Raw genomic sequence first — 22,517 nt, 5'->3', positions numbered from 1 at the left:
TATATATATAAATTTTATTTCGAAAACGGCTCTAACGATTTTCTTTAAAATTTCATGGTATTCATCTAGAAGTGAGAATAAACGATTAGTCCAGACTCGACTGTCAGCGAGAAGGAGCAATGATAGAGTGTGTCTATTTCGACTTATTCTACCATATAAAGGTCCGGAAGAGATGGGCGGAAACAGGAAAGGCAATAGACTAAAGATTATCTCTCACGTGGGTGTATCTGACTAGAGACTTGAGTCGCACCTAGGAATGTCATTAGGCGCGCTGACACAGATTATCTCTTTGATCAAAGAGAGACGTGTGTAGGGGTGGAAGAAAGAATGAGGTATATACCAGCCCAGGTGGTGTCGACCGTGAACGTCGGACATCCGACACGTAAGACTTTGTTTGATCTTTCCCCCGGTCAAGTTGAGAGTTTAAGTTTAAACCCCTTTTCAGCGGATTTTGAAGCTAAAAAAAATACCTGTTCTATATAAAAAAAATGCTATGAGCCTAGCCAAATAGGGTTTTGAGTTTAAACCTCACTTCATCGGGTTTGATGCTAAAAAATACCTCTTCAATTTAAAAAATACCTCTCAAAGATTTTTGAGTGTGTAATTTGCTTTTTTTTTATATTGAAGAGGTATTTTGTTAGCTTCAAACCCCACTGGAGGGGAGTTTAAACTCACAACCCCCTTTGGCTACTCTCATAAAATTTTGAGTGTGTAATTTGCTTTTTTTTATATTGAAGAGGTATTTTTTAGCTTTAAACCCCACTGAAGGGGGGTTTGAACTCAAAACCCCTTTGGCTACGCTCATAGCATTTTAGTGTTTAATTTTTTTTTATATTGAAGAGGAGGTTTTATAGTAAATTTCGGAGGGGGATTTAAAATCAAAATCTTCCTTAGCTATGCTCTTGGAATTTGGGGATTGCCGTTGTCATTATTTATTGTTTGTTTTGTTTTATAGAACAGGGGAATTTAACTGCCAAACCCCCTGGCAGGGGTTTTAAACTAAAAACCCCGATGGCTGTGCTGGGGCAAGTGATGATTTAGTATTAAAATATCACCTAAAATAAACAAAATGAAAGCAAAAAATCAGTCACTAAATTCCCCCTGGCTACGCCCAAGTTCATAAGCCATCATAAGGTATCATAAAACATGTTTATTTTCATTCCATTATCTACTGCAATGAATTGCGAATCTGATTCGTGGATAAGGTTTAAAACAAAGATCTAGAAGACATAAATAAATAAATTGATTAAGGAATAGTGTCTTCACTGAGCAATACTTAGTATTTGGTTGAAACTTGGTTTATAGTTCTTAAACAAAATTAGCACTATTATATTTATACCAGAACTCAGACCAGACTTTATTTAAAATTGATATGAATATTAAAATTTGACAGGACATCAAGCCCCACAGATTCAAAACGAGATATTAGACGTGTTGTACAATATTAATGCAGTTATAGTGAAAATACAAGTACTAAAGTAGATCAAATCCGCGTCAGTTTTTATATATTATCAGCAGAGCGGTCATTGTCGAAGTTACGAATGATCAAAAAATTATTTAAGAAGTTCTATGACAAAGAGGGGGGGGGCGAGGTGGCTGTTAGCTATCTAACAGTTGCCAGTGACAGATTTTTATCAAAACAGCTTGCCGCCCAATGCGCCAAACGGCGCCTGAGTATCTAAGTAAGTAAGAATAGCATACCGGTATTTGGTTTTTGAAATAAAACTTTTTAATAGCAGGATAATGCACTGTAGATACCTCGGAATATGCTGGCAAGGGCGGGGAGTCTATAATTTTTCCACTATCTCCAGGAAGAACCTATTCTAGGGTACAATAAACGTCTTCCAAAAGAAGGAAGGGTCAGAATGTATTAAAGATTAATTATGCGCGCGCGCACACACTCACATATATAAACATACATAAACATATATATATATGGGGGTAGGAGGGAAAATGCCCCCAAACCCGAAAAAAATCCTGGCTTTGCCCAATATATATATATATTTGTATGTATGTATGTATGTATATTACATCTTTTGCTAGGTTTTGGAAGGAAAAGTAAAGGTTAAATCAGATTTTCAATAGATTTAGTTTATTTTTTTTATCTTAACGTGACAGACTGACAGACAAAAAGCACAAAAGGAAGCGGCTTTATCCTGCTATATATAACTCTGTGCACCATTGTCTAGGAATCTTCGTCAACTATCTCCTATTAGCTACACTGAACACTAACCGCGAGATTTCATAACCCAGTAAGCCAGTAACTAATTATTTTGTAGAAAAGAAAATCTTTATTAGCGTAAAAGACAAGACCAGGCCTATCTTTAAATGGAGAGCTAAACACCCCCTACTCTTTATTTTATTTATTTGGTCCTTGACATTCAACTTATTAATATTATTATTATTATTATTATTAACCATTTTTAATCCATACATATATTAAACATAAATGAATAACAGCACCAGGGACCAAGTCTACTAAAGAGAAAGTAGTGAATTAAAATGTTACGAAAATAAGGGCATGCGCCGACCGAGGCTCGAACCTGTGACTCCGGATTCGACATCACCGCCTAGCGATAACGCACCAAGCGAAACTGACCTCTAGACCATCGGAAAAAAAAAACATTCTTCTGATCCAGAGTCATTTTGCCCGTATGCAAATTACCACCCCAGTGGTCAAAGGTCACAAGCCCCAGCTAGCCCCTCCCCCACCGTCGCAGCATCCGTTCACTAACAGCTTCGATAGAGCCGACACAGACAGCCGTTAGGCATGTATTAGACAAACGATGGCTCTATCTAATTGTATATCTCTCACAAAGACAAGTGGACAACATAAACACATTACATATAGAAGCTTCAGTGGGTACAAGCAATAATGCTGTAAATGTAAACATAGAGTTGAAGCTAGGTGCTGAAACAAATGATACATACATATAATAAACATAAATGAATAACAGCACCAGGGACCAAGTTTTTAAGAGAGAAAGTAGTGAATAAGCCCCCCCCCCCCGCTTCATTAGGGTTTGAAGGTAAAAAATACCTCTTCAATATATTTAAAAAAAGAAAACTACGCACTTAAAATGCTATTAGCGTAGCTAAAAGGGGTTTTGAGTTTCCACCCCCTTCAGATGGGTTTGATGCTAAAAAAATACCTCTTCAAGATAAAATAGCAAATTACACACTAAAATTATTTGAGCGTAGCCAAGCCAATTGGGGGTTTTGAGTTTAAACCCTTTTATTACAGATGGCTTTTTAAAACCCCTCCTGATGGTTTTGAGTTTAAAATCCCCCTACAGAGCGTTTTGAGGTGGAAAGCCTCTATCTCTAATATTATTCTAAAGCAAACTACAGTTACCAAATTCTATTACCGTAGCTAAATGAGGTTTTGAATTAAAAAAAAAAATTAAAAAAAATTTAGTTTAAAACTCCCAACAGATGATTATGATGATAAAACTTCCCTTTTCGATTTAAATCTAAAGCAAACTACAGTCATCTGATTTCTAGAGCGTATTCAAGAGAGGTTACACATTTCTACCAGTGGCGGGGCTCAATTAATAAAGTGCAGTGAATAGTCATCTGCCGAAATTGAAAAACACTAAATGTGGCTCTACAAAGATGGCTAAGACAGATTTTAGGAGTCAGTTATAGAAATCGGGTCTAAATGAAGAAAATCCTATGCCGAACTGGGAGTCGACCCCTTAGTAAGATTGTGACAGAGCATCACATGAGGTTTGCGGGACATGTTCTCCGACAAAATGAATTACGCATAATAAGAATTGCGATGACAACCTAGTACAACTAGACGCCACACATTCATGGAGGTCCTCAGAACAGGTGGGAAGAGGCTTCAGACATTACCAGTGACAGATTTTTATGGAGACAGCTTGACGGCAAATGCGCCGAACGGCGCGGGAGGGTCTAAGTAAGAATAGCACACTAAGTTTTTGAAATGAAACATTTTAATAGCAAGAAAATGCACTGTAAATACCTCAGAATATGCCTTTTGTTGGCTTTCAATTGTGACGAAACGCGTCCCTTCTCAATACAGAACTGACCAGTGCGGAACTAAACCCCCCCCCCTCTTAACCACTAGTTAGCATTGTATAGCCCCTTTTACACTAAACTGACCAGGGTAGAACACAAACAATCTATTACACCAAGGTTAGATCCAACCCCCAAATTATAGGCCATAAACACACATCCCAAGTTACACCCAGACGCCGAAACAAACGTACGCAGCCGTTCAGTTCAGGAACATTAAAATTGAAAGTTACGCCCCAAACGCCGAAACAAAAGCAAGCAACCGTAAAGTCCAGGGACATTAAAATTTGGTGTCCACGTACATCCCTTTGAGTCGACACTCCTAACGCCCAGGGCTATTCAAATCGTTTCCGTCCGCTGTACCGTCGAGCGATGGTCCAGCCTGATAATTATGGTATGGTTCCGCTTTCATCCTCCTTCGTCCCCCCCCCCCGGGTCGCGGGTTAAAGAAGTCAGGTGAATGACCCCCAAATGACAAGATTGGTCCAATTTAACAATTCTAAACTCTAAAGACTCGCTGGCCATTGGATCATCACTACTCTTAACATACCGTTCGGGAACCTATAAAAGCCGGAGACGAAAGTTTCAGGTTAATGCCATTCTAGATCAGAATCACTGAGAAGTCAGAAGACTCTCAAGTCAACGATTCATTTGGGAACTTGTGTAAGGCAAAGCGGGTGAGTTGGAAAAACTTTATCATTATTATTTAGTGTGTCTTCGCCTGTAACATTTACGTTCATGTATCATTACCATGTTAATACTTGTTTGCTTCCAAATATTATATTTGTAAATCTCTATGAATATGTGCTCCTTAATAACTCGTCAATGTTGACTGTATTCCCAACGGTGGACATCCACCTTACAATTTAGTTAATCCTAATATTTATTTATGCATTTGTTATTTATTCATATCCATATTCATCTGGACCTACTCGCGTCTAGATCATTTTCTTACCTGTGCATATTGTTGATGGTCTATTTTGTTGATGAGTATATATATGTTACTGGTGCATGCGAGTCCATATGACACAACAACAGAATGAATCAAGAATATACTTAATAACGCAGGCTGATAACTTCAACAATTTAATAAACAATAAAAAGGGCACAGTCCTCTGTCGTCACTAGCCTAGCGTCGTCCTCTTAGGCGTCTTGTCCGTTATTCTTCTTGTTCATTATCCTACTCTGTTCTTACTCGTCACATTACTTAGGAAAAACCCGATTCACATCAACTTCTACGCATCTTGTGTCATTACATATTTCCTCCCCCCTTTATCAAAAAAAAATTTTGTCAATTTTTTTTTTTTTTCAGTCTAAAACACTATCCCTACTGTCATGTCTGTACAATATACATGGCCAAAATTTTGGGGAAAGACAAAACAAACATATATCTTGATCTTGATGGACATCATCATGTTTCCCATCTTCATCAGTTCCTGGTAAAATTGTCCATGTTCATATGTCACAAAGTTCACACTGTAGTTGAATGTTGACACCAAGAAAACAATACAGTTATTAGTAAGAAAATATCTGGTATGCGGTGTTCTAATCATCACTCATTGACGATAAAATAGTATAGTACAGTGTAATAGTTTCACCAACCAATAGTACTAAGTCCATCAAGACATGTATACAGTCCCCATACGACGATGTCTTTGTCGATTCCACAGACATAAAACAGAGTTTTTCAGAATAAATACACATGTATATAGTCCACATACGAAGATGCCTTTGCTGACTCCATAGGCATAAAACAGAGTTTTTCAGAGTAAATACTGTTATTGGCTATATGTACGTTGATGGTTGTCTCATATCACACCAAACCCCTCCTGTCAGACAAAATGTAATATTTGTGTCAAAACAACTTTCCAAATTATTCTACCTAACTTTTTTGTTGGGTACCAATAAGTATATTTTCTCTCCACTTACCATTTCCAAACTGACCTAGCCTTTTACTAATGGATGATAATGATTATATAAAAAAATAATGACTGTAGATGATCATACTTACTTTAATTTACACTTTTGACTTCAATTATTGAAATTTTATAGTTATCTCCCTTGATTTAATAAAATTCCCAATTTATATTTTACTGAGTTATCTTCCTTTAAAGGAAATAAAATATATAGTCCTTATATAAACAACTTATTCATACCCATTGACTAGAACATATACATATATATACATGCATAAACAAATCAAAATGAATAATCATTATTTACAACAGTTTATCTCACTGTAACTCTTGACAACATGTCAGCTACAATATTAATTTCTCCCCTAATAGCCTCCAATTGAAAATTATATTCTTGTAAAATTAGAAACCACCTGTATAATCTACCATTTTTAATACTTTTTTCTTGCATAAACTTAAGAAGCCTGTGATCAGATAACAATATGAATTTGTTTCCCAGTAAATAGCTTTCCAACTTAGTTACAACCCAAACAACAGCTAAAGCCTCCTTCTCTATGACACTGTATCTCTTCTCAGTATCAGATAATTTCCTACTTACATAAATTATTGGGTGTAATTTATCATACTGTTGCATCAAACAACCTCCTATAGCACTACCAGAAGCATCAGTAGTGACATAGAATATTTTAGAAACATCTGGTAATCTCAATATCAAATTTGTAGAAAAAATATGCTTAACTTTCTCTATAGCTTCTGCACACTTTCTATTACAAGTCACTTTTCTAGGCTGTCCTTTCTTTAATAACTGGTTTAATGGATCAACTATCTCTGCTAAATTTGGTATGTATTTTCTATAATAGTTTATCATCCCTAGTATTGATTTAATCTGTTTTTGTGTTGTTGGTATTTCTATTTCTAATATCTTCTTTACATTATCTTCAATGGGACTGATAGTATTATTTTTAACTCTATGTCCTAAAAATGTGATTTCTTCTAAGCCTATCTCTACCTTTTCTGCTTGAACTGTTAGACCATTTTGTTTAATTAACTCAAAAATCTCCCTAATTCCTTTTAAATGTTCTTTCCAATCCTCATGAAAAATGCATATATCATCTAAGTAACAGATTACATTTTTTCTATGACCTATAACCGACATCATCATCCTATTAAAGGTAGCTGGAGCATTTATAAGCCCAAAGCTCATAAAGTTCCATTGGAATATTCCATAAGGAGTGATAAATGCAGTATAAGGTTTAGCTCTATTGGTTAAAGGAATTTGCCAATATCCTTTTGTCAGATCCAATTTTGTAAATACTTTAGCATTGGACAATTTGTGTAATATGTCATCAATGTTAGGCATAGGGTAAGGATCAAATTCAGTTATCTTATTTAACTGTCTATAATCTATGCATAACCTTATATCCCCATTCTTTTTCTTTGCTATAACTATTGGTGAAGCATAAGCTGAATTGGATGGTTCTATTATTCCTAGTTTTAATAAGTTGTCTATTTCATCTTTAACTTTTCCCTGTAAGTGTAATAGAATCCTATAAGGCTTCATGAAAATAGGTTTGTCACTAGTTAACTTTATGTCATGCTTTATGATATTTGTTTTTCCTGGCAAACTGGAAAAAATTTCTTTAAAATCATTGATTACATTTATTATGTCTTTTGTTTTTTCTGGAGATAAATTTTCTAAATTCAGTTTTTCCCATGTTTGGTTATCTTTAGTTTCTAGTATAGGAATATTTTTAATATCATTTTCATTAGTTTCCTCATTGATTAAAACAATTAAACATTCATCTACTTGATTTTCATTTTCCACAGTTTCTGTATCTAACTTTTGAGTTTGATTTTCATTGTTTACTTCTGTATCCAAATTTTGAAATTGATTTTCATTTCTCTCATTGTATAACTTCAAATTATTTATATGATATGTTTTTATTTTTCCATTCATATTAATCTTATAGTTTACTTCACTTGTTTTATTTGTAACAACAAATGGACCCTTCCACTGTTTTCCTAATTTGTTTTTTAAGTCAATTACCAAAAGTAATACCTTGTCTCCTACCTCCAATGTTCTTAATTTTCTTTTTTCATTTAAGTTCTCATGTACTGTTTCTTTATATTTCATGTTATTCTCAAAAGCTTCCGCCCATATTTGTTTTAAATCTAAAGCTGTTTCATTGTCATTTTCCTTTTCTATTTTATTTAAGATCAAACTTTCTTTAAAAATTTGTATTTCATCCCTAGGTTTCCTTCCATGTACTAACTCATATGGTGAAAATTGAGTTGCCTCATGAATATTATTTCTAATAGAAAATAGAACAAAATTAATATATTGATCCCAGTTTTTCTGATTATTTTCTACAATTTTAGCTAAGGATCTTTTTATAACACCGTTAAGGCGTTCACAAAGCCCGTTGGCTTCCGGGTGGAATGGCGATGATTTAATGTGTTCTATACCATATTTTAATATCCATCTTTTAAATAACTCAGATGTAAACATAGAAGCATTGTCTGATAGTAATGTTTTTGGTATCCCATGTCTGACTATGAACTTTTGATCTAAAGCATTAATAATATTTTCTGTGTCTATATTGGATAATACCACTGCTTCAGGATATCTACTGAACATGTCTACTATTGTCAATATGTACTTATTATTATGTTCTGTTTTAGTTAAAGGTCCTATGATGTCTATTGCTATTTTTTGAAATGGTTTATTTGGTTCATCCATTGACTGTAATGGAGCTTTACCTAATTTACCCTTAAGTCCCCTTCTTTGACACATATCACATGATCTTATGTATTTTGATATGGTTCCTTTCATTTTAGGCCAAAATACTTGAGTTGCTAAATTTCTAAAACATTTCTTTATACCCCTATGTCCACTTAAATTACTGTCATGTGACAAAATCATGACATCCTTCCAATACTTTTGTGGTAAGACTAATTGTTTTATTTCTCTATCATTTATTTTTGTTTTCCTAAATAGTATTCCTTCTTCTATGACATATTTCTCCATTGGGTTATTATTTCTCCTGTCACTAATTTTGTCATATGTTTTCCCAATGATGTTATCTTGTTTTTGTTCTTGAGCCAATTTGTTTATTCCTTTCAATTCTTCTGTTTTCATTTCTTCAGTTCCATCTTTCTGTTTTTCTGCTTGCGTTTCGTCTTGTTTTTGACCTTGTATTTCAACTTCTTTCTCTTTATCTTCTTCACCATTAACTATTTCATCATTCATATCAATAAGTTCCTGAGTTTCTTGTTTTGGCTTGTTCTTAGATCTGGTTATTACCATATTACTAATGTAATTATCTGTTTCAGTATTCCTATTCTGCTGTAACCTTTCATATTTCTTTTCCCATGCTTCAATTTCCTGTCTTGAACATTCCTTCAAACCTGTTAAGTTTCCAATTAACATATCATGTCTCATGTTAGGCATGGCTACTCCCTCACAATGGCCAGTGTAAAAAGGTGTCTCAATAAACACTTTAAATACTTTAAATTCCTTTATACTGCCATCTGCCAACTCCACTTTCCTTGTATATCCCCTATAATATTGCGCCTCAATGAGATCAGCCCGAACCACGAGTGTGTTACAGCCACTATCTCGGATTGCCTTTATTGGAACATTGTTAATAAAAGCTGGGTAGAAAGCAAAATTGTTTTTATTTTCCCTAACAAAAAACACTCTGTCAGAATCTCTATTTTTATATTCCCTGCTTTTACTCCTATTGTATGTGTTATTATTGTAATTGTTGTTGTAATTGCTGTACCTATTCCTACTGTCTGCTCTGTAATTATTTCTACTATCTGTCCTATTGTAATTATGTGTACTACTTGATCTATTATAATTATTCCTACTGTTTGACCTGTTTTGTGTTCCCCTGCATCTCATAGCCATATGTCCTTTTTTCCCACATCTATAACATGTAACCTCCCTGTTGTTTGACCTATCTCTACTATTGCTATATCTAAAATGTTGGCTATCCCTACTTCTATTTCTACTTCTTTCATTGTTTTCCTGTGTATATCCCACTAGATCAATATTCTTTTTATCTTTACATGAAAAAAGGTTGTTGGGATAGGCATTTTTATATGTTCTTATTATCTCAGTAACATCATCCAAAACTTTGGGATTCCTTTCTTTGATAAATGATTGTAATTGAGGGTCACACTTAGCTACAAAATTATCAAGTAATATAAAATTTTTTAATCCCTCAAAGGTACTGTCAATCTTCTCAAATCCCAGCCATTTATTAAAATAGTCTTTTTCCAAATTTATAGTGGTTTGTGGTTCTATCTGATTGGAAGGTGTGTTTTCAAAATATTTTTTTCTGAATGTGCTGGCATTGTGTCCATATGCATTCAGCAATTCCTTTTTTAAAATTTGGTAGCTATTTTGTACAGTATGATTATGGTTTTGACAAATTGTAAGAGCTTGCCCTTGTACAAAGTCTAACAAAATTTGAGACCACTCTTCCTCCCTTATATTACAATTAACCATTTTAATTTCATATCTCTTTAGGTAATCTGAAATACAATCTCTAGCCTCCTGAAAGGGTTGTAGTTTTTTCCTCAACCAATGGTTGTTATCACTTGAAATATTAGTGTTGTTTGTGTGATTATTACAATTATTGGTTTCAATGTGATTGTCTGGGGCATTGGTAGTATTAGTATTAGATCTATCATTAGTATTATTGCTATTAACTTTTTGTTTATTTTGTTCAGCTTCAATTCTCAATTTCTCAAGATCATATTGTAATTTCCTATCTGCTTCTTCTTTTATTAATTGTGCTTCCCTATCCTTTTCTTTCTCTCTACGCTCTGTTTCTTCTCTTCTTTCTTTATCTATTCTATCTCTCTCTATTGTCACCATTTGCTGCACATAGCTAGTTAGATCCTTCCCTTTAAGTTCTAGCTGTTTAGCCTCAGTAATAATTTGCTGGCGAAAAGTCTCCATATAATCAAAGTTTGGAGCTGTTGCCATTATGCTTATTTTATTTTAAACAATGTCTCGATATAGTTTTGATATGGCCTCCCTATTGGCCTAAATATCACAATTTAGTTTTCACAAAAACTCACTTTCAAATACTTCTTGTAATATATATATATATTTATATATTTAAATACCTTCGCTCAATGTTATATCAAGAAATATTACCTCAGTGGACTTACTCACAGCCACAATACTTGAATACAACTCAAAATTTTATATCACCTTAATTCAGTGGACTTACTTTAGACCACATAAACAAATATCAATACCTCAATACTTAATTCAATGGACTTACTTCTTGCCAATAAATACCCCTAGGACTATTCTAGTCACTAGTCTAGATTCAATACAACTTCAATACAACTTCAAATAGATAAATCAATATTATACCTCCAACAGTAAATCACAATCCAGTGATACTGACAAAAAATTTTATTCTGACCAATTAGACTGTGTTTAAACACATCTATAAAATAATGTCAACCGATTAATCGGGACAAAAGATCTATATATAAATAATTACTCCTTAGACTCAGTTGTCTTCAGGATAAAATAGATCTAAGGCTCTCATAGGTATAACAATTTAGTTAATACCTGGAAACAATCTAGAATTTATAATCTAGATTAAACGTGGCTTACCTTATCTACTTAAGATAAAATTACTAATATATAATAAGAATAATGTAAAATAAACGTAATAAGACACAAAAAAAATAAATCTATTCTAATGAGATGAGACTTTTTAGAGGAAGTATACACTGAAAGAGACAAATAAAGATGACTTCACTTGACTTCTAAAAAAAATAAAATGTACGTGGATACGAACAAAACAAGACAATCTAAACAATCATTGAGACTTTATTAAATGGAGCAGGTCCACTTTCTAATGTGTCCTATAATGACGCCCTTATCAGGCAACCTGCTCTTAACAAAGATCTACTGTCCCTAATAGACTTAATTTAATAATAATGGAGAGAAAAAATAAACTTATCTTTAGTTAGATCCCCTTTGTTCAGTCCACGGAGCTACAACGGTCAGTTCCACACAAGTTCCCCACTGTCTTTGTCTTAGGCAAGGCAAGGTGTGCTCCCACAATGGCTACTCGACAGGCAGTACTGAGTTAGGCCAATCTCTCCTGTTGCTGCCACAGTATGGTACGGTTCTCAGATAAAGTCCTCTGGTAGGGTTCCAAGGTTCCGGTTCCACTTGATGATCTGTTGGTGCTGGCTTCTGTCTTCAGGTCAGGAACATAAGTCAATACTGAGACAAGCTGGTGGTGCTGTCTCAAGAGAGGTAAAAAAAATGACAAAGTCCAACTCTCTCTTTTGATGAATATAAATTAGTCAACTTTACAAGTTGAATAGATGGTCACGCAGTGTGGTAGTAGGGTATACCATCACTCGTGTGTAGATTAGATTGTAAGCTCAGCAACACTGCAACAGTCAATTAATAATAGCTTGAAAAACAAACCTGACAAGGTGACTCCAACGGTCAGCTTGTAGATACTAGATATGTAGACTCAGGTGACTTCCCGTACTCACAATAAACAAATAAACCTGACAAAATGAGGTATCTTCACTCTTGAGGTATATAGGTAGAGGTATACTGACGACGGACTGCCCTAAATCACTTCAACGGACGAAATAGTTCTGGATTCAGACACAATAGATATAGATCTAGTCAATATAGATCCAAGTTCAATCTAAAAATATCCAACATGGCTGACAAAGCTAGACGCTGGTAACGGTTTCGAATTTTCTCTAATAGAAAGTCTAGATCCACTGGAACAAAGATGCCAAAATCCAGCTGCAGTCCAGATAATTAGCACAGACGTAGGGTAGATCTAGTAGAAATAAACGAATGTTAATCCAGTACTTCTCCAGTGTACTTCGCCAAGTGTAGAATTGTAGATAGATATATCCAGAACACGAAGTTAACTAGATTGTAGATCAAAATGACGCCCTGGCCGTCGTGGGTCGCCACATCTGTTGATGGTCTATTTTGTTGATGAGTATATATATGTTACTGGTGCATGCGAGTCCATATGACACAACAACAGAATGAATCAAGAATATACTTAATAACGCAGGCTGATAACTTCAACAATTTAATAAACAATAAAAAGGGCACAGTCCTCTGTCGTCACTAGCCTAGCGTCGTCCTCTTAGGCGTCTTGTCCGTTATTCTTCTTGTTCATTATCCTACTCTGTTCTTACTCGTCACATTACTTAGGAAAAACCCGATTCACATCAACTTCTACGCATCTTGTGTCATTACAATATGTACCTGTATATGTGCACATATATATACATTATGATTATGCTTGTTTTGGTTATGCACATACTGTGCTGTTGCCATGCATCCTTAGGCCCGAGAATCAGTCTCGCGTGTCTACCCCACTATTTTCAGCTTGTCGACCTGCATAGTTATGTGCCCTTTTGCACCCCCCTCCCTTCTTCTTGTCACGGTCCTCTGGTCACGAGTGACCGCGGACTTGTTTACCTGTGGGTCAATGAGGTCACAGGGGCTACAACCCTGTAATATGGTCCCCCTGTTCCCCTCCTCATTTATGCCCCTGCCTTGTACATTTATATTTGTATTATTATTATTGTATTATTTGTACAGCATTTGTTACTAGACCTAGTAAAATGTTGTTGACAAGTATCGTAGTTAGCCTGAGGGAGACGCTCCTATCAAGGATGCGCCCCTCGCCAACCAGCCTGTATGGTTTAATAATTCAGGCTCCTCTCATGTCTCATTTCAAAGCCTCCTACACCAGGGCTTGCCTGTTTTGTTGCCTGAAGGCAGACCTCAGCAGCTCTCCACACATTCCCGTTGAGGGTGTGTCACTCATCACCCTCGACCCGAACCGAAGGCATTCCAGGCTGACGTCCCAGGACCGGTATGCAACTACCACAGGAGTAAGCCCACCGCGTGGCATCCTCATATTCATCACACTAGTGCCTGCCTACCTGCAGGGCACCAGCAACTGGCTACAACACAACGGAGCTTCAACTTACCCCACCCCGAAGGAGAACCTTGCATAACAGATAAGTGAGAGACAGCCGAATAAGCAAACCATACACGAATCTTTATGAGCAATATCCCAGTGATGATATTATCTTAAACGTTATCATAAAATCCTAAATCTTCCTGTACACCCCCCCCCTCACTCACTGACTGTATTTCTTCTTAATTTATCTTTATTAAATACTTGTTCTTCCACAAACCCAATAAGCTTTGCGTTTTGCTTGTGCCTATCTATGTGCCTATATAACATCAACCAAATATTTACCACGTTGTGGCTCTAAGACTTTGCCCCTAGGAGTCGCAGGCCATCATCCCCATCGGGAAGTGCAAACGAACCGATCGGCGGACTTATTCCACCACATCAATACCAGAAATAGTACTTTGTGGCGGGGCTCCACCCCCCGATGGGGAAGCTCCTAGCGCTCCCCCAGACCCCCTTGCTGGCAATGGGGGGAAATCTACAAATTTTCCACTAACTCCAGGAAAAACCTAATCTAGGGCACAATAAACGTCTTCCGAAAGAATGAAGGGTCAGAATGTAATAAAGATGATGTACACACACATAAATTTTTTACAAAATTTCGCGGGGGGGGGGTATCCCCCCAAACCCCCCGAAAAAAATCCTGGCTACGCCCATGATTACCAGTGACAGATTTTTGTGGAATAAGCTTGACTGGAAATGCTCCGAACGTCGCGGGAGGGTCTAAGTCAGTAAAATAGGTTCAAGTTTCGAATGTCTTCCTCTTGACAGCTCAGATTTAGCCTGGGTTTATTGACATTCGTCTATGCCAATGTTTCCCAAACTTTATTTTTTTTAAAGAGATAATTCACATGGTGACTTATAATATAATAATAATCTTTATTGTCCATATGGAAATTTGTCTTACAATTTGTGTACTAGTTAATTATGCCAGTAGTTCATGAAACACCTATTCAAGCCACAACACTGAGGTTCGGCGAACACAGTTTGGGAAACACTGGTCTATGCCAATGTCGATGATGATGGCAGAAGTACACATGCCTTGTTTGTAGTTTTCTTGGCATCCCCATTCCCTTTGTGATGCGTCGGACGTACAGCTCATGATAAAATTCTGGATGCAGTTGTCGAGCTTCCAATTTCCCCCGTAGGCACCGGCAGATAGGCAGAGGTCTTTAAAGTCCATAGCAACAGGCTTGGACGCAGACCCAACGTTGTCTTGCTCCGTCCGGCTCATTGAGGTACTGGTAACAGGTCCAATTGGAACAAACGCTTCAGGCACGTAACAGACTTCAGTTTCTTCATTAGTCTCTTTCCGTTCGATTCGGTACATCCCGTTGAGATCATCACAGCAATCGTTGTCATGTTTCTCGTCTTGAAAGTCACCACCACAAGACTTGCCCACAACACAGACACAGACGGCGCTCCAATCCCCAGCGTCTCCGTCACCACTGTTTGTGCAGCTACAGTCTTGACCACGCAACTTCTTTACCAACGAGTCTACAGGCAACTGCTCCTTTACCAACGAGTCTACTCTTTCTTTCATTTGAGACACCATTTTATCTACTTTGTTCCCCATACTGTTAATTTGTTCACACATTGCATCAATACTTTCAATTATCTTGCCAATAAGCTCATAAATCTCCGGTTCAATTTCAAATAGGTAGGTATCCGGATCTTCGTCTTCATCGATCAGGGCTTGCCGCAGACGAGCCGCGAGCGTTTCCCTGCTACCGACGGATTTTAAACCTTGGTCCCGAAGCTCTTGTCTTAGCTCTTTAATTGAGAGCTGATGTAATAGCTTCAAATATGTCATTGTCATCAAAGCCTACCTCCTCTCGTTGAGTTGCCTATAATTCCACTTCTGACACCAAGTATAGCAACTGAAGGGAGGAAACTCAACGAGACATCGATGTTTATTTACAGGACATCACAAATACATGCAGAACAACATGTCTTGAACACAACATCTTTACATCAGCTGTCGCTTAGGCGGAAATCGTTCTCTCCCCTTATGTCAACATCCGACTTAGTCTTGTCACTAATAGTGCGAACCTTCTTTCTGCACTAGCCTGGCTTGCGGTGCGCATGGCAGAGTTATAACAATATTTTACATTGACACACATCCTTTATAGTTGGTGGCCTCGTACATACATACAGACACACTCATGCTACACAGATTAATTTGTGATATGCCTATCTGTTTATAAATACTGTTAGGCTTCAATAAATCAATCAAGAACAGAGTTTAAAACAAAAAGGTATATAAAAGGAAATAAAAATTAATATCAATATAGGTATGTTATTTAACAGTTTTGTAAAATGTTCAGCAACACAATTACATTTAGATATCCGGCTCCTGCCGAAAATCAATATTTTACTATTCGGCATTATCCGGCTCCGGTCGAATATCAAAAGTACTATCCGGTGCACAACTAATATATATATATATAATTTAATCGTCTGCAAATAGTCTGACTTTTTTTTCCTGAACTAATGCAATTTGGTAAACTATTTATGTAAATTTAAAACATTAGTGCCCCTAATACTGTTCCTTGAGACCTGAATTTACTATTATTGGTGTTGGTTTGGAGCCATTTATTATTACATTTTGTTCCTTCCTATTATAAAATCCTGAATCCATTGACGTAATGAACCATTAATACCAAAGTATCTTAAATTTTTAAGGAGGCTATGGCGGTTAACCTTGTCGAATGCCTTACAAAAGTCTTTTTTAGCTGTTCCCGAAAGGGGAAAAGACGCTATTAGTTTTGTGCGAAATGTCTGACCGTCTGTCCGTCCGTCCCGTTTAGATCTCGTAAACTAGAAAAGATATTGCAAATCGGACATCACAATATTTTAGACCATTCAAAGTTCTGATGCAACGGCTACTTTTTTTTTTTCTGAAAGCGAAAAATCTAATTTTTAAAATCAGTTATGCAAGCAGTTTTTTAAAGAGAAAAAGCTAATTAGTATGCATTATAAGTTAGACCTCATTTAAAACGAATAGTAATCTTGTAAACTTCATTTTCATGAACTTTTTTTTTATTGCGTAAATTTTTTTAAAATTTTGTTTGAGGATTCGAATAAGAGATTGTACATTGTTCAATAAAATTAGATCAATTATAAGACATCAGTTATGCCAGGGGAGGTACGGTGGCTGAGCGGTAAAGCGCTTGGCTTCGGAACCGGGGTCCCGGGTTCGAATCCTGGTGAAGAATGGGATTTTTAACTTTGGAATCTTTTGGCGTCCACTGAGCTCTAATGGGTACCTGACATTAGTTGGGGAAAAGTAAAGGCGGTTGGTCGTTGTGATGGCTACATGACACCCTCGTTAACCGTAAGCCACAAAAACAGATGAACTTTACATCATCTGCCCTGAAAGGGGAACTAGTTAGGCCAGGTTCACATCTAACTTTACATTCACTTTCACCTATCCTTTGATCTGCTGGACCGTTGGGGCACTACACAAGATCTGTTAACCTTCTTTCTCCATTCTTATCTTTCATTTGTCTTTGATATAATTTCATTCGGATGTTCTTTCTGAAAATATTAAAGCCTGCCTGGGTGGACCACTTCGGGGGCCGATTTTGAGTTTGTGTTTCCACACAAACTGTCTTTTGTAACCTTGTTTTTTTTCTGTTTCTTCAATATTATCTATCCCTTTGAAAAATCATCAATTAATCCTATTAACATCAAAGGAGCATTCACACTCGTGAAAAGCCACCACTAGGATCATTGGACCACAAAACAGTACAACTGCTGCCTACTTACCGCACGAAACTTAAAGAAGGAAAAATCATTAAAAAGAATGGACTCAAGACAACATTCTCAAACTACAGGGTTGTCTATACTGCACTGACTGGAATTTGTTTAAAGAGACCACTTCAAATCTGGAAGAATGGGTCGACACAGTGACAAATTACATCAAAATCTGTGAAAACATGTGTATCAGTACTAAGAGTATCAATATCTACCCCAACAATAAACCATGGGTCACTGCAAAAATAAAACGGGAAATAATCAAAAAGAAAAGAGCATTTATGAGTGGCGATGGACAGACAAGGAAAAGAGCTCAACGAAATCTCAACGTCGTTCTTGAGGAAGGGAGGAGAAACTATTGCACCAAGCTGGAAGACACGATTAAGACAAGTGACATGAGACAGGCGAGGGGTATCATGTCAGGAGCACAAGTCAAAAGTAAAAATAATCTTGCTACAAGAGACGAAAAAACATTAGCCAATGAGTTATATGATTTCTATTGTCGCTTCGACACGAAAGATTTTAATTATCTAAGACTCAAAGCCCTTGAGGATGTCAATGTTAACAACTGTTTAGAATAAGCGATTACTAAAGAGCAAGTCTGCAACATTTTCAAAAACGTCAACCCAATGAAAGCTGGTGGGTCTGATGGAATAAAAGGGCGAATCTTAAAAGAATGTGCTGAACAACTAGCTGAACCTTTCCAATATATTTTTACCACTTCATTTCTAAACCATGAGATACTACCTGTGTGGAAGTTATCTATAATTGTACCTGAACCAAAGGTTTCCAAACCGAAGGAAATGAATGACTATAGACCTGTTTCACTTACTTCCATTGTGTCTAAATGTTTAGAAAAATTGGTTAAAATATTTCTTCTGAATGATCTTTGTAGTAAGTTAGACCCTTTACAATTTGCTTATCAAAAGGGTTAAGGTGTAGACGATGCCATCCTAAATATTTTAAACTGTGTCTACAAACATCTGGACTTACCGAACACTTATGTAAGATTGTTCTTTATTGATTTCTCATCAGCTTTTAACTCTATACAACTTCATTTACTTATTAAAAAGATGAAAGCGTTGAAGATTAGTCCATACATAATACTATGGGCTAATGAATTTTTGACCCAGAGATCTCAGAGGATTAGGGTAAACAATGTTATATCAAATGCACGCATAGTTAACACAGGGGCGCCCCAGGGATCTGTGACATCGCCATCTGTGGTTCATTTTGTACACCAATGATTTTTAATCCGATAGTCCTTTTTGCTCCTTCACAAAATTCGCTGATGATGCGGCTCTTCTTTCCCTGCTCTCAGAGACCTCAGACGTAAATGAGTATTTCAGAGAAATAGAACAGATTGAAAAATATTGTAAAGATAATTTTTTATTATTAAATGTAAAAAAAACCAAAGAAATCGATTTTCGTAGGGAAAAGAAGGAAAGTGATATTGTTTCTGTAGCTGGAGAGACTATTGAAATAGTGCAAACATTTAAATACCTTGGTACTATCCTAGACAATAAACTGAATTTTTCTGCAAATACTGATTATATCAGCAAAGAAAGGGCAGCAAAGTTTACGATTACTAAGAAAGCTGTCCTCGTTTAATGTTAGCGAAAAGGCCTTGGCTATGTTTTATCACGCTCACATCTGCAATATTTTAGGGTTCAATATCAGTGCCTGGTATGGCAATCTGAGCATTAAAAATAAAAAAAAAATTTTTAGAATCCTATATGCTGCTGGTAAAATCATTATCAAAAAAAAAAAAAAAACATTTGGGCAGCTGTTTGAGACAAACATCTATAAAAAAGCTAACAAGATCCTAGAAATAAAGAATCGCCCTTTGTGTCAGGATTTTGTGATTTTACCATCACAAAAGAGATACAAGACACCGATAGCAAAGACAAACAGACACAAACACTCTTTTGTTCCCCTGGCAATCAAATCATTAAATAAGAACAATCTGGTATAAAATTTGTCACATGTAAATTATGAGTGAGTCTGGTGTGAATGTACACTTTGGTTTCTTATAGTTATAATGTTTTTTGTTTGGTGTAATGCACAAATTGTAAGACAAATTTCCATACGGAAAATAAAGATTATTATTATTATTATTAATTGACTTTCACATGACCTTTATTTCCTAAAGCGATGTTGGTATGGAGTGAGGTCATTATGTTCATTTAACTGAATTATGATGTTTCTACATATTATGTGTTCTAGTGTTTTACATGTGATGTCGGTGAGTGATAATGATCTGTAGTTTCCCGGTCAGATTTGTCTCATTTTTTTTGTAAATAGAGGAGTGACATTAGCTTCTTTCTAGTCCCTTGGTACTCTAATTTAGTGATGCCTGAAAAGGTATTATGAAAACAGGTGCTAGCTCGTGGCTTAGTTCTGTGAGCAATCTAGCTGGAATACCATTGTCAGGTTCTTTTTTACTTGGCTAAAGGGTACTTATGAAAACTTTAACTTGGATCACTTTAGTTGTAGCTAACATTATGTATCCTTTTGCTTGCTTGTAATAATGTTGAGTCGTACTGGTTGACATGAGCGTGGGTTATTCATTTGCAGGTGCGTGGAGTGGAGCTTGAACTGCAATTAACTTACATCTATAATAAGTCGTTACGATACACCAAAATGTCGGTATAAATAGACATGTGTTTTATTGAGAATAAAGAATAGAATCAAGAATATTAATAATATCCAGCCATATGCCGCTGGCCATACAAATAGTTATCGCTTACTATATCTATGTATGAACATAATCACTAAGATATTTTAAGTTTCATTTTAAATTTATTAGTATTTCTTTGTCTCCTGGGGCTGAGAATGCTGATGCAAAATATTTATTAAGAATGTTAGCTTTAATTTCATTATCGTTATGTGTTAAATTATCTTCTCTTTTTAATGGCCATATGTACTCGCTCTGCAGCTGTCTGTTAATTTTTTGGGGTTAGATGTTTAAGGTACTTTCTGTGTTAGTTTCTTATAATAAAAAAAAACAACAAAGATTCTTTAATTTATTATTAAAACAGCTTTTTATTTATTTTGTTCGATGAGTATTTAGTTGGTAGGCCTATTTGACTTTCGATAGTGTTTATTTTAATGAAATTCCAAAGGTCATCAACTGGCTGGTTTGTGTCTTTTTTATGTTAGGAATGTCTTTTGGAAGTTTAATGCAGCTTGGTGTAATTGTTTTAGTTTGCATTTGCTTTTAGCCTATCCCTTTGGATTTTATATTGGTTACTGCTTTTATTTTACTGTGTATTTTAACGATATCATGGTTCAGGGATTATTTCAAAATTTACCTCTAATCCAGGTCTGCTAGTTAGAAATAGATCTGCTTTTTAGTCTAGATTTTGTTTAAAGAATTAGATTTAAATTTAAATTGCTTATTGTTTCTTTGATAGTTCATTAATATCCTTAAGGTTATGATGGTGATCTGTGGTTAATGATTTCCAATTAATATCGGGGAGGTTGAAGTCACCTATAATCCAAAAACTGCAGTTTTATGCTTTTCTTTAAGTAATGAAAGTTGATTTCATAATTACTGCATATACTGTAAGCTACAATTTGGTGGTCTGTAGATACTACCTATTATTAGAGATGTTGAGCATAAAATATGTCAATCAATATATTTTAAATGTTCATTTTTGCAAGATTGAATATAATTTTTAAAATTTAAAATAATATGATTTATAATTATGGAAAAGTAATATCATTTTCCTTAATGTAAATTGTTAATTTTAAAATTAGGAACTGGGGAAATGCAATCAATGATTTCTCTGAACTTCTCAAAGTTGAGCCTTTCAATGTCAAGGCCAGAATTTTCAGAGCAAGAGCTTATGCAAAGATGATGAACTGGGTAGCATCTCTTCAAGATTTGAGTGCTACAATACATCTAGATCCAAACAACTGGCAAGCATTTTATCAGAGAGCTTGTATACTACGAAAGTTAGTGACATTTTCAATGTTTGCTACATATTCTGTTGAATATTGCAGACCTATTCATTTGTAAATAATATTTAATACTTATGAAAGGTAAATTCTATGTATCTAACGTGAATAAATTCAGTTGTGTATTTATATATTTTTCATTTTAAATAATTTTTTTGTATATATCAAGAGCCAACCCAGAAAAAGCACTTTTAGATTTGAGTGTTTCATTGCTTCTAAATGATACAGAGGAAAACATAATGTCCTATCTACAACGTGGTATTTTATACAATACTCTAGGAAAGTAAGTTTTAATAACTTCTTGTACATTTCTTGGTAATTTGATATCGAATTTCATGGTGACCGGTCACTTCATCCCCGGTCATTTCATCCCCGGGCATCACTTCATCCCCCGGTCATTTCATCCCCCCGGTCACTTCATCCCCTGGTCATTTCATCCCCCGGTCATTTCATCCCCCGGTCATTTCATCCCCAATTAAATATTTTTCATCCCCCAGTCATTTCATCCCCCGGTCATTTCATCCCCTGGTCATTTCATCCCCCGGTCACTTCATCCCCCGTCATTTCATCCCCCGGTCATTTCATCCCCCTATGAAGTAACGGGTAATAAAATGATCAGGGGATTAAATGACCAGGGGATGAAGTGACTGGGACGAATTACTATTTGTTAGATAAAATGATCAGATGATGAAAATAACGGGGGATGAAATGACCTGGGGATGAAATGACCATAGGATTAAATGACCGGGGGATGAACGGACCAATGGATGAAATGACCAGGGAATGAAGTGACAGGGGATGAAATGACCAGGGGATGAAG

General features: G+C 35.9%; 1 protein-coding gene across 5 annotated transcripts in view; it reads left to right on the top strand.

Annotated features, from left to right (window-relative positions):
* Nucleotides 1–22,517, top strand: part of LOC106078913 (uncharacterized) — a 179,106-nt gene that overhangs the window by 105,941 nt on the left and 50,648 nt on the right. For all 5 annotated transcript variants that reach the window (XM_056039144.1, XM_056039146.1, XM_056039145.1 and 2 more), the window contains 2 exons: nt 21,497–21,694; nt 21,867–21,980. In XM_056039144.1, coding sequence (XP_055895119.1) covers nt 21,497–21,694; nt 21,867–21,980 — 312 coding nt within the window. The remainder of the gene's footprint in view (nt 1–21,496; nt 21,695–21,866; nt 21,981–22,517) is intronic.

The sequence above is a fragment of the Biomphalaria glabrata genome, chromosome 8 (assembly GCF_947242115.1).
Source record: "Biomphalaria glabrata chromosome 8, xgBioGlab47.1, whole genome shotgun sequence".
In the NCBI taxonomy this organism is placed as follows: domain Eukaryota; kingdom Metazoa; phylum Mollusca; class Gastropoda; family Planorbidae; genus Biomphalaria; species Biomphalaria glabrata.
This window is presented reverse-complemented; position numbering and strand designations above follow the sequence as displayed.